The sequence below is a fragment of the Pongo abelii genome, chromosome 13 (assembly GCF_028885655.2).
Source record: "Pongo abelii isolate AG06213 chromosome 13, NHGRI_mPonAbe1-v2.0_pri, whole genome shotgun sequence".
Classification (NCBI taxonomy): Eukaryota; Metazoa; Chordata; class Mammalia; order Primates; family Hominidae; genus Pongo; species Pongo abelii.
In genome coordinates, this window is record NC_071998.2 from 111,819,731 (window position 1) to 111,831,789 (window position 12,059).

The window sequence follows — 12,059 nt, forward strand, 5'->3', positions numbered from 1 at the left end:
AAATGAGATGAGATGAAGTGAAATACCCAATGTTGAGAGAGGAAAGTACACCTTAGTCAGCCTGGGGAGAGCCAAAAAGGGTGGTGAGCTTTGAGCTGAGTCTTAAAGTGGGAGCAAGCAGGCACTGGGCAGATGAGGAACAAAAGGAAGGAGAGACAGCCCAGGCAAAAGCACAGAGGCGGGACTGGGCATGGTGTTTGGAAACCACTTAGCAGAAAAGAGGCTAAGGAGTAGGCAGGGCAGACTGTGAAGGGCACGCTAGTTTATTTTCCTGTTCCTCAAACAGGCCATGCCCTCACCTGTGTCTGGGATGCTCATCCCCTCCTTTTTCCTTACCTACATCTGACTTATTCAGGTCTCTGCTCCAATATCAATTTCTTGGGAAACTCTAGCCTGACCCACCTCCACATCAGAGGAAATCTCCCTTTAATCCCCTCTCACAGCACTTGATACATCTTTGCTCCTGACACTGACCATACAATTTCTCATAAGGGTTTGTCTGTCTTCTCAGCTTAACAGTAACCACGTTTGAGGTTGAATTTTAGCACTGAGCCCAGAGTCTGGCATGAAGCAAATGTATACTATCGGCTAAATTAAGAAATAGGCTGGCCCGGCACGGTGGCTCATGCCTGTAATCCCAGCACTTTGGGAGGCTGAGGCGGGCGGATCACCTGAGGTCAGAAGTTCGAGACCAGCCTGGCCAACATGGTGAACTCCGTCTCAACTAAAAATACAAAAATTAGCTGGGCGTGGTGGCGCGTGTCTATAATCCCAGCTACTAGGGAGGCTGAGGCAGAAGAATTGCTTGAACCCACGAGGCGGAGGTTGCGGTGAGCCGAGATCGCACCACTGCACTCCTGCCTGGGCAACAGAGCGAGACTCCATCTCAGATCAGACTTGTTGGATTTTGCATTTAAAGTAAAAGCTGCCAATGAGTGCAGTGGCTCATGCCTGTAATCCCAGCCCTTCGGGAAGCTGAGGCAGGTGGATCGCTTGAGTCCAGGAATTCGAGACCAGCCTGGGCAACATGGCAAAACCGTCCTACAAAAAATACAAAAATTAGCCAGGTGTCGTGGCACACGCCTGTAGTCCCAGATACTAGGGAGAGTGAGATGGGAGAATCGCTTGAGTCCAAGAGATCAAGGCTGCAGTATGCATGATCGCACCTCTGCACTCCCAGCCTGGGTGACAGGGCAAGACCCTGTCTCAAAAAAATAAAAAGTAAAAATAAAGTAAAAGTTAATATGTTCCTCAGGAAAACATGAAGGTGCCCTGTAAGTTAAGGGATTTTCCAGAAATAAATCTTGGGACTCTTTTCCTGTCTGCTCCAAAATCTCCCTCCTTTTGCACATATCTCAGCACTGTGGAGAAGAGAAAAAAAAAAACAAGTCAAAATATCTTAGAGATATTTTGCAAAAACTAGCACTACCCACAGAGACGCTTAAGCAGTCACTTTTTTCAGAAATAAAAATTATGAAGAATGCTTAGCTAGACCCAAACTGCAAAGTCTCCTCATAATCCAGCTTAAACACAATACGCTACTTATTTACTCAGAGCCGTCTCCTGTGGTCTAACCAGCTATTTGTCTCCAAAGGGCAGGCCCGTGTAGGAATGCGGGGCCTCAGCCGGCAAACAGGATCCAGCAGCCTGCCAGGAAGGCCTTGGCATGCTAGAGTCCAGATGGCAGCTCTCCTGGGCCTCCAGCCACTGGCCTAGCCGCCAATTCAATGTCCAGCCTCTGTGCAGTTGTTCAGTTCAGCAAATGCTCACTGAATCCCTATAGCTTTAGTAGCAACAAATGAAACTCATGAAGTATGGCCAAAAGGACAACAATTCCTCTAGTCCAGTGTTTATGAAAGGAGGTGGAGAGCAAATCAATATATACAAAAAATACTGAGCACCTACTGTGTGCCAGTTCAGGGAAGCCTCTGGGCCCCAGAGATATGAAAGCTCAAGATGCTCATGGTCTAATGTCTACTTTCCATGTTCTTTACTCAAGAGAATGCCTGGTTTTGTGTACTTACCACCATTTCCCAACCCAGCATTGGGGTTGATGCCATCCAGGTCATCTGGTACACTGGGAACAAGGCCACTAGGAGAGAACACATGAGATAAGAGATGAGCTAATGTTTGAACAACAGAGACTGCTAAGACCGTCTGGACTGCACATGACAATCATCCCATGGCCAGGAGGGACGCACACAGCTGGGCTACCTATGTGGCATGAAGCACACAGAGGTTAAGAGCTCAGGCTTTGGGGCTGAGTTCCAGCTCCAACACTTGATAGCTAAGTGACCTTCAGTAATGTCATTCATTCAGTCATACATCAAATGTTCTGTGTGCCAAATATGTGCTAGTGGCACAGGCACTGTGACAAGTACAAGATACTTATGTTTCTGAGTCTCACCTTCTTAATCTGGTACATGGGGATACCATGCCCTCTCTGTAAAAATTAAATTCGTTCATGTATATAAACACAAAGCACATAGTAAGTGTTCAGTAAATGGCAACTATTGTTGTTGTTACTATTATCATTATGACTACTAATATGCCTATCACCACCTCTGGGAATCAGACACCAATTTAGATGTTTTAAGAATGTCAAACAATGCAAAATTCACTGATCCAAGAAGTTGTCCTGGTTGAATTACATAAATACATTCAGTGAGGATCTGGAGACATTGACAGAAAACTAACCCACAATAGGAGGTGTGGTGTGACACAAAAGACACTACCCTGATCTATTCTAAGCTCTGCCATGTATCTCTCTGAGCCTCACTTTCTTCAACTGTAAAAGGAGAACAGCAGCTACCTCACAGAGTAATTGGCAATTAAACAAGATACAGCAAGGTACCAGTATATTGTGGGTACTCCACAAATGGGAGCAAAATATCATGTTGCCTTGAAACCTACAGTGCTTTACAATTTATAAAAGATTTACCATCATTAGAATTGCCTAATTCCCTGAGGGTGCACACATTTTTCAAAAGAAGGCCCCAAGGCCCAGACAATTTTACTGTCTTAGCCAGGGTCACATGGCGGTTCTGTGGAGAGCCAGGTCCAGAAGCCAGGTCTTTTATGTCCAACCCCCATGAATACTTCCCTATCCCACACTGTAAAGTAGGAGTTGATGGAAACTCCGCTTGACTTCTTGGCAATTTGCTCTTTCCATGCCTCTAAATCCAAATTCATTGTGCTCCTAGGACAATTTTGCCTGACCACCAAACTTTGGAGTTGGAATGTACCTTCAAGATCAAAAACAGGCAAAAAATTGGAAATATCATAAAATTCCAACATCAAGAAAATGATCACAAAAAAAATGTGTCCGGGCCAGGTGCAGTGACTCATGCCTATAATCCCAGTATTTTGGGAGGCCAAGGCTGGTGCATCACTTGAGATCAGGAGTTCGAGACCAGCCTGGCCAACATGGTAAAACCCCACCTCTAATAAAAATACAAAAATTAGCTGGGCATTGTGGCAGGTGCCTGTAGTCCTAGTTACTTGAGAGGCTGAGGCAGGAGAATCACTTGAATCCGGGAGGCAGAGGTTGAAGTGAGCTGAGATCACGCCACCGCACTCAAGCCTGGGTGATAGAGTGAGACTCTGTCTCAAAAAAAAAAAAATTTTTGAAAAAAAAGTGTCTCCTATAAAGGTAAATGAAAAAACGTAAACAGAATATGTCCTCAATTACGAAAACAAATATATACAGTACATAAATACTGAAGTCACCCCAAGTCCGTTTTGGAAATAGGTGGGCTATAGATATATAACAAGACAAAGGAAATACACTAAAATATTAAAAATCATCATTAGTAGGGAAATGAGAGGTTTTCTTCCCTTTTAATGTTATATAATTCTCAATTTCCTCCAATAAACATCACTAAAAGGACAAAGTCAATTTTCTAAACTGAATTTTAAAAACTAAAATCAAGTTCAAACATCACCTTTTGCAGATAGTGGTCCAGAAGCCCAAGGTCACACACACCCAGTTACTCTGGGTCAGACACTGAGCTAAACTTTTTAAGACTCACTTTAATCCTTATGCCAACCCTAGGCTTTATACCAAGGGCTTTATACCAACCCCTTTTACAGATGATAAACACTGAGGTTCACAGAGGATGAGTGACTTGCCCCAGATCAAGGGGTTGTTAAGTAGCAGAACTGGGATTGAAACCCAGCTAGGCCTGGGACCCAAAACCCAAGTGTCTGGCCAAAAAGCACTGAAATGAGAATGGCTATCTAAGAGAATAATAATGGAAGTTATGATAACAGCAATAAGCAGCATTAAAACTATAAAGCAGCAGACTGTGGAGAGCAGATTTATATTTAAAAACTAGTTCTCACGCCGGGCGCGGTGGCTCACACCTGTAATCCTAGCACTTTGGGAGGCCGAGGCAGGCAGATCACCAGATCACGAGATGGAGACCATCCTGGCCAACATGGTGAAATCCCATCTCTACTAAAAATACAAAAATTAGCCAGGCATGGTGGTGCACTCCTGTAATCCCAGCTACTCGGGAGGCTCAGGCAGGGAATTGCTTGAACCCGGGAGGCAGAGGTTGCAGTGAGCCGAGATCGCACCACTGCACTCCAGCGAGAATCCGTCTCAAAAAAATAAATAAATAAAAAATAGTTTTCAAACTGTAGTATAAAAAACTATTAGAGGTGCAAAGGACAATACAGGAGAGAAGCCATAATCCCAATATATTGGGGGCAGTGGACATAAAATAGAAAAGGGCATGATGAGATATCACGGGACCCAATTAGACAGGAACTGCAAAGCATCTTAGTCTGTGCCTGATACATGAAGGTTCTCAATAAACAGAAAAACCATTTGTCCAGGTTTACCCAAGATAGGCCCTATTTATGTCTGCTGCCCGGGCATAAATATTAATTATTTTCACTTTTCTTTTTTTTTTTTTAAGACAGAGTCTCACTTTGTCACCAAGGCTACAGTGCAGTGGCATGAACACAGCTCACTGCAGCATCAACCTTCCAGGCTCAAGCAATCCTCCTGCCTCAGCCTCCCGAGCGGGCGGGAATTCAAGTGCATGCTACCACAGCTGGCTAATTTTTGTATTTCTTGTAGAGATAGGATTTCACCACGTTGCCCAGGCTGATCTCACACTCCTGAGCTCAAGAAATCGGCCCACCTCGGCCTCCCCAAGGGCTGGGATTACACAGGTGAGCCACCGCACCTGGCCCTTTTCACTCTTAAAAGTGTCCCAGTTAGCACAATAAATACCATGATCACCCCTTCAATCAGGATCTGTTGACTAAAAGCAGCAGCTTGTCCATAGTAGAGCTGGATAAACAGTGCAGGTTCTCAGTCAGGGCTCTCCTCCTCTTCCCTCTACTCACTCTCCAACCAGGAGTCCAGGACAACCACAGGGGCCAGCCGTGGAGCACAGTAGCGCTCTATTAGGCCTTCCTACCAGACCCCAGCTCCACCAGCAATGGGGACTCCCACAGTCTCCTGGGGCAGATCCATGGGAGGCCACTCTTGGCCATTATTCCCTGATTCATATCACCTTTGATGACAGCAGTAATAATAACACTAATGGCAACACAAGATCATTTTTTAAGCACTGATTATGTGGCAGGCACTACACCTGTCAAGCTAATGGCTCGACAGGCATCACCTCTTTTAATCCTCACCCCAAATCTGTTGGGTGGATATTACTAGCCCATTTTACGGATGGGAAAGCCGGTGGAATCACTTTACCAAGATCACACAGCTAGTCAGTTTACAGGGCTGGATTTAAATCCAGTTTTGTTCAACTCCAGCCAAGGCTCTTAATCATTGCACTCCATTGCCTCCTAGGTGGCTACTACGTGACCCAAAAAGCAAAGTCTGGGCATACAGGCCACACTCTCCATAATGAAAAACCCTCAAACCACAATGAACCATCAGGTGCCCTCAAGGTCCCTGTTCTCCACCAATCCACACTAACGGGATACTCCAAGCGGCCCCACCTTCGTCCTACTCTTTCAGAAAACCCCTTACCTGTTCTTCACACCCTCTACAAAGTACGTGGCGCCATGCTACAGGCAACTGTGGTGCAGGTCGGGGCTCCCAGCCCCCAAGAGTGTCAGCTGGTGGGGCCCCCAGAGACCCTCTCCGAAGGAACCCACCCCACACACTGCCCCTGGCCAGACACCCTCAAGAGCAAACCCCAAGGCCGCGTTAGAGCGAAATCTCATCAGCTGGAACCCCGGCCCGGTTACCACGACCACCAATGCCCCGGCCGCACCTGCAGCCGCTGAGCGTCCCGGGGACGGTGACGTCCTCTTCCAACACCGAGTCCATCATGGATACAGAGGTGGCGGCAGTGTTGGTGTCTGTGGCGGCGGCGCCACTAGTACCCCCGGCGGTAGCGACCCGCTGGGCTCCCCGGGTCCCCGCCCCCTCCACCCCGGCTCTTGTTCAGACTCTGGCGGCGCCGCTGGAATTCAAACCACAGACGCCGCCATCTTTCCCGGCGCTTCTTCCTACGGAAACAAGGCGGGGTCACCGCGGCGCACGCAGTGAAGCCGACCGGCTGGCGCCAGAGGACGGGCAGGGAAGCGGGGATAGGTGCCATCTTAACTAAGGGCAGAGCATCCTTGCTTATGCAAGCAAAAATAAGAGAAAAAAAAGGCCGGCTGCCATTTTTTGTGAGGGCAGTCAGGGAGAGGCGAGGGCGGGTGCCATCTTTGTTGAGGGCCAAGCGGGCCCTAGTCCGTTAATTTACGCGGGAGATGGAAATGAATACAGCCCCTCAGGAATCCTCAAAGTTCCTAACCTCGTGTTTGCTTTTCTAGAATAATGACCCCAAAACTTTGAGATTTGACCTTAAGTTGAAACTCAAATAACTGAGTGCTGCCTTGCTTTGGAAAAATCCTACGTGCGGAATCTCAAGGCAAACAGTAATTTGCAGACTTAGTTTGAAGCAAATAACTCATTCCCACGAGCCAGTGGTCAACAGCACTCCCAACTCCAGTCTCTCACCTATTGGTCTTTTATTACCATTAGGACTCAAAGGCACCTGTGGTCAGAAAACTGAGGGCCAGCAAGAGGAAAGGACTCTCCCAAAGTAATTAAGTATTGACAATGTCTTTCAACTGGAACACGGGTTCGTGGCTCCTGCCAATTAGATGAGGGCTCTCTGCATAACCCTGGCTGCCTTTATTTTTTTTTTTTTTTTTTTTTTTGAGATGGTGCCTCTGTCGCCAGGCTGGAGTGCAGTGGCGCGATCTCAGCTCACTGCAACCTTCACCTCCCGGGTTTAAGCGATTCACCTGCCTCACTCTCGCGTCACCACACCCGGGTAATTTTTGTATCTTTAGTAGAGACGGGGTTTCACCATGTTGGCCAGGATGGTCTCAATCTCTCGACCTCGTGACCTGCCCGCCCCGGCCTCCCAAAGTGCTGGGATTACAGGCATGAGCCACAGCACCGGCCCCTTGGCTGCCTTTCTTAAAGCACATAGCAATCACCAAACACTTAGATAATCTTGGCAGAGCTTAAGCAACGAAATCAACCTTCCCGTCCTCAACTCAGTGTTGCTCCTTCCTCTGCAGGCCCTTGGGAGAGCGCCAGATGAAAATAACTTGAAATGGTTGCTAAGTGGATAGATAGTGACTTTCCCAGTAATCCTGAACAATTCCCCTTTCACCCTCAGTTTCCTCATTCTTTTTGTTTTGTTTTGTTTTAAATAGAGACAGGGTCTCACTATGTTGCCCAGGCTGGTCTTGAACTCCTGGCCTCAAGCAATCCTCCCACCTTGGCCTCCCAAAGTGCTGGGGTTATAGGCCTGAGCCACTGCACCAGGCCCTCATTCTTCAGTTAAGTAATTAACCAATTATTGATACTTTTCAAAAGAAGCCTTCCCTAGTCATTTAATCTAAATCAAGCCACTTCTTGTATTCCTAGCAATGCAAATTATTCCTTTGTGGCACTTACCATATTTTGCAATTGTGTGTGTGTGTGTGTGTGTGTGTGTGTGTAAAATCATTTTTTAAATGTCTTTCTTTGCACTAGACTGGAAGCTGCATGGGGCAGGGACTACATTCTGAATTGTTCACTGCTATATCCTCAACACCTAGCACTATGTCTGCCACTCAGCAGCTATTTGAAAATGTATGTTAAATGAATGAATGATTCAATCGATCAGTCTGGAAATAAAGCCAATACCTATCCTGCAAGATGTTTGTGAGAATAATCAGAGATACTTTTAGGAGCTCAGTCAATAGTAATTCTGTGTATCCCAGATTCATATTCATTCTCTCTCTTTCTCTCTCTCTCGGCTTTAGTGAGGCTTCCAAAGCCCACGATTCTTTGCCTGTCTCCCTTCTTTCCCTAGATCTTCAACCACACCCAGAATTAGCAATGATGAAAGCATGAAAAAGAGGGAGAGCTTAGCACACCTGGTGCACTGCCTCAGGAAAGGGGCAGTCCTTGAAGCCCAGGAACCAATACTCCTTGCCAGTAAGTTCAACCCATGAGATAGGTGTGTCCAAAAGCAGGGAAGTTGGGGTGTCAGGATTCCCACCCTGGCTCTGCCACCAACCCTGTGATCTTTGGCAGATCACTTTTTTTTTTTTTTTGAGATGGAGTTTTGCTCTTGTTGCCCAGGCTGGAGTGTAAATGGCATGATTTTGGTTCACCGCAACCTCTGCCTCCCAGGTTCAAGCGATTCTTCTGCCTCAGCCTCTCAAGTAGCTGGAATTATAGGCATGCACCGCTACGTCCGGCTAGTTTTGTATTTTTAGTAGAGGCAGGGTTTGTCCATCTTGGTCAGGTTGGTCTCGAACTCCTGACCTCAGGTGATCCACCCACCTCAGCCTCCCAAAGTGCTGGGATTACAGTCATGAGCCACCCCGCCCGGCCTGGCCCATCGCTTCTCTGTGGACCTCAGCTTCTACATCTGTTAAATGAGAGGGCTGAACCTCTCAGGGTCTCTCAGGATGTTACTGCTCTGGAGGTGATTTCTACATTTCTTTTTTTTTTTTTTTTTTTTTTTTTTTTTGAGATGGAGTCTTGCTCTGTTGCCCAGGCTGGAATACAGTGACACAATCTCAGCTCACTGCAACCTCCTGGGTTCAAGCGATTCTCCCACCTCAGCCTCCCAAGTAGCTGGGATTACAGGCACCTGCCACCACGCCCAGCTAATTTTCGTATTTTTAGTAGAGACGGGGTTTCACCATGTTGGCCAGGCTGGCCTCGAACTCCTGACCTCAGGTGATCCACCTACCTCGGCCTCCCAAAGTGCTGGGATTACAGGTGTGAGCCACTGTGCCCAACTTCTGTGTTTATTTCAAAGCTACTAACATACAGCCAACTCTCTCTTGGGGAGGGAGGCTAACACTTCCCACATGAAGGAACTAACTTTGCATCTCCAGCCAATGAAAACTCTTGAGAATATAAACAAGGAAGAGAACTTATACATTTTGAGCATGTCTTATATGTCACTTGTTCCAGGCATATTACATGCACCACCTCATTTAACCCTCCCAACAACCTTCTGCAGGAGGCGCTGCTATCTGACTTACAATTGAGAAGACTGAGGCTGCAAAAGGTAAAAACTACTTACTGAAGGTCCTACAGCTGGTAAGTGCCAGAGCTGGAATTGAGACCAGGTCCCTTTGAATTCCAACACCTTGATTTTTCAGGCAGCCTGTCATCCCCATTTGGGTTTCTCTTTTGCTTTAGAATTTAGTATTAAGAGGTGAGGTCTACATCCAGACAACAGTATTTAAGGGTTGTGTTCACCAGACTTTACTCCTTGGGAAACTGCTTCAAAGTGGCTAAGAGGTGAATCTTAGTGTGGGCAGTTTACAGAACTGGAAGTCTGGACACCTGGATTCTGACTCTGGAAACTCCTCTCATTTATTCTGTAACCTGGGGTTCCTTCCCCTTGCTACACCTCGATTTTCCCATGTGTAAAATGGGGAGGACAATGCTGAGTTCACATGGTTGCCTCATCTAATTGAATACCTTGGACATTATTGAAGAAGAAAGAACCTGTGAGGAGTTCAGTTGTTTTTTAAATTTATTTAATTTTTTTTTTTGGAAACAGGGTCTTGCTTTGTCAACCAGGCTGGAGTGCAATAAGAGTGATCATAGCTCACTGCAGCCTCCACCTCCCAGGCTCAGGTGATCCTCCCACCTCAGCCTCAGAAAGTACTGGGGTTATAGACATGAGCCATCGCGCCCAGCCTAGGAGCTCTCATTATGATTTGTCCATTGCTTTGTTCAGCATGACCATGTCCCTGGGTTGCGTGCTAAACCCTTTAGTGAACCTAGAAACTGAAAATAGAATCAATTGCACAAAGGAAAGGCTATTTGGAAGTTGGTTTTCCTGCTACTGTAGTGGTTTCATGGTCAGAGACAGAGGCCTTTGTCCTGTCTCTGTCTCACCATGATCTTTCTGCCAAGCCTAGAGGTGACGTCACTACCACCAGCTGTTTGGGCTATCTGGGGCTATCTCCTTGACAACAGCCACCCAGCCACAAAGCTGGCATTATTATTTCCTCAGACAAGGTCATATCAAATGGCTGGGAGGAAGTAGCTTGTAGTCAGATGTTTTTCATTTGGGTAGAACCCTCCTGAAGCTTTAACAGATCAAGACACTTGAACTGCCATTACTAACAGCAAGAATAACTTTTTATAGGATCAATATATACGCAATGCTGCTACTTTGCACTCTTCCATTTTATCCTCATGATGCTGTGAAGTGAATTGGGGTGATCGCCCTACTCTACAGAAGAAACTAAAGACTCAGAGAGGGGCAGAGATTTCCCAAAGGTCACACTTTTTTTTCTTTCCTTCTTTCTTAGCTTTTTATTTGGAAATAATTTCAAACTTAGAAAAAAGTTGCAAAAATAGTACAAAGAATTTCTAAAATATTAACATCTTCCACAACCATAGCACAATTGTCAAAAATGAGAAATTACATTGATACAATACTACTTATTACAGATCTTATTTAAACTTAATATTTTCCCATTAATTCCCTTTTGCTGGTCCGGGATCCAGTCCAATATTCCACATTCCATTTACTTGTTACATCTCCTTACTCTCATCCAGTCTCTGACAGTTCTGTCTTTCATGGCATTGACATGCTTTTGTTTTTTTGTTTTTGTTTTTGTTTTTAAGACACAGTCTCACTCTGTCACCTAGGCTGGGGTCCAGTGGCACAATCTCAGCTCACTGCAACCTCTGCCTCCCAGGTTCAAGTGATCCTCCCACCTCATCCTCCCAAGTAGCTAGGAATACAAGGCATGCACCGCCATGCCCGGCTAATTTTGGTATTTTTGTAGAGATGGAGTTTTACCATGTTGGCCAGGCTGGTCTTGAACTCCTGACCCAGATAATCTGCCCATCTCAGCCTCCCAAAGTAATGGGATTACAGGTGTGAGCCACTGCGCCCAGCCAGCATTGGCACTTTCTAAATGTTGTTGCCAGTTATTTGGTAGAATGTTCTTCAATTTGGGTTTGTGTGGTGTTTTCTCAGGATCAAATTCAAGTTATGCACTTTTTTTTTCAGAGACAGAGTCTCACTCTGTCACCAAGGCTGAAGTGCAGTGGCACCATCACGGCTCACTGCCGCCCCTAACTCCTGGGCTCAAGTGCTCCTCCAGCCTCAGCCTCCCAAAGCCCTGGGATTACAGATGTGAGCCACCATGCTGAACCCAGGTTGTGTGCTTTTGGCAAGAATACCACAAAAGTGACATACGCTTCCTTGGTTGCATATCAGGAGGCACAGAATGTTAATATGTCTCATTAATGAGTGATGTTAACGCTTATTTCTTGACTAAGGTGGTGTCTGCAATAAAATTACTGTTTTTCCTTTTGTAATTAATACTAATCTTGTGGAAAGATATTTGAAGCTGTGTATTCAATTTGTATACTTTCACCCACTAATTTTAGCATCTATTGATAATTCTTACCCAAAACAATTTTCACAGTAGTATTTGCCAATTGGTGATTTTCTATTTTCATTATCCTTTCTATATTTATTGGAATTCTACTGTAAGTAAGGAAGAGCTTTCTCTTCTCCCCCATTTATTCATTT

The 12,059-nt window shown here is 45.8% G+C and overlaps 1 protein-coding gene and 1 long non-coding RNA gene across 6 annotated transcripts in view; one reads left to right on the top strand and one right to left on the bottom strand.

Annotated features, from left to right (window-relative positions):
• CDK5RAP2 (CDK5 regulatory subunit associated protein 2) overlaps nucleotides 1-6,517 on the bottom strand; it is a 184,289-nt gene extending 177,772 nt beyond the window's left edge. For 3 of the 5 annotated variants that reach the window (XM_009244813.4, XM_054520540.2, XM_002820156.6), the window contains exons 1-2: nucleotides 6,255-6,517; nucleotides 2,025-2,092 (exon numbers count right to left, since the gene is read on the bottom strand). In XM_009244813.4, the coding sequence (XP_009243088.4) occupies nucleotides 2,025-2,092; nucleotides 6,255-6,313 (127 nt within the window). In that variant the 5' untranslated portion in view covers nucleotides 6,314-6,517. The remainder of the gene's footprint in view (nucleotides 1-2,024; nucleotides 2,093-6,254) is intronic. The other 2 variants (XM_054520542.2, XM_054520541.2) reach the window with 2 other exon arrangements.
• A 206-nt stretch (nucleotides 6,518-6,723) lies between these two features.
• On the top strand, nucleotides 6,724-11,801 carry LOC129048008 (uncharacterized). Its single transcript, XR_008509982.2, has 5 exons — nucleotides 6,724-7,076; nucleotides 8,346-8,470; nucleotides 9,464-9,560; nucleotides 10,656-10,789; nucleotides 11,532-11,801. It is a non-coding gene; the product is annotated as an uncharacterized LOC129048008 (long non-coding RNA).
• The last annotated feature ends 258 nt before the right edge of the window (nucleotides 11,802-12,059 follow it).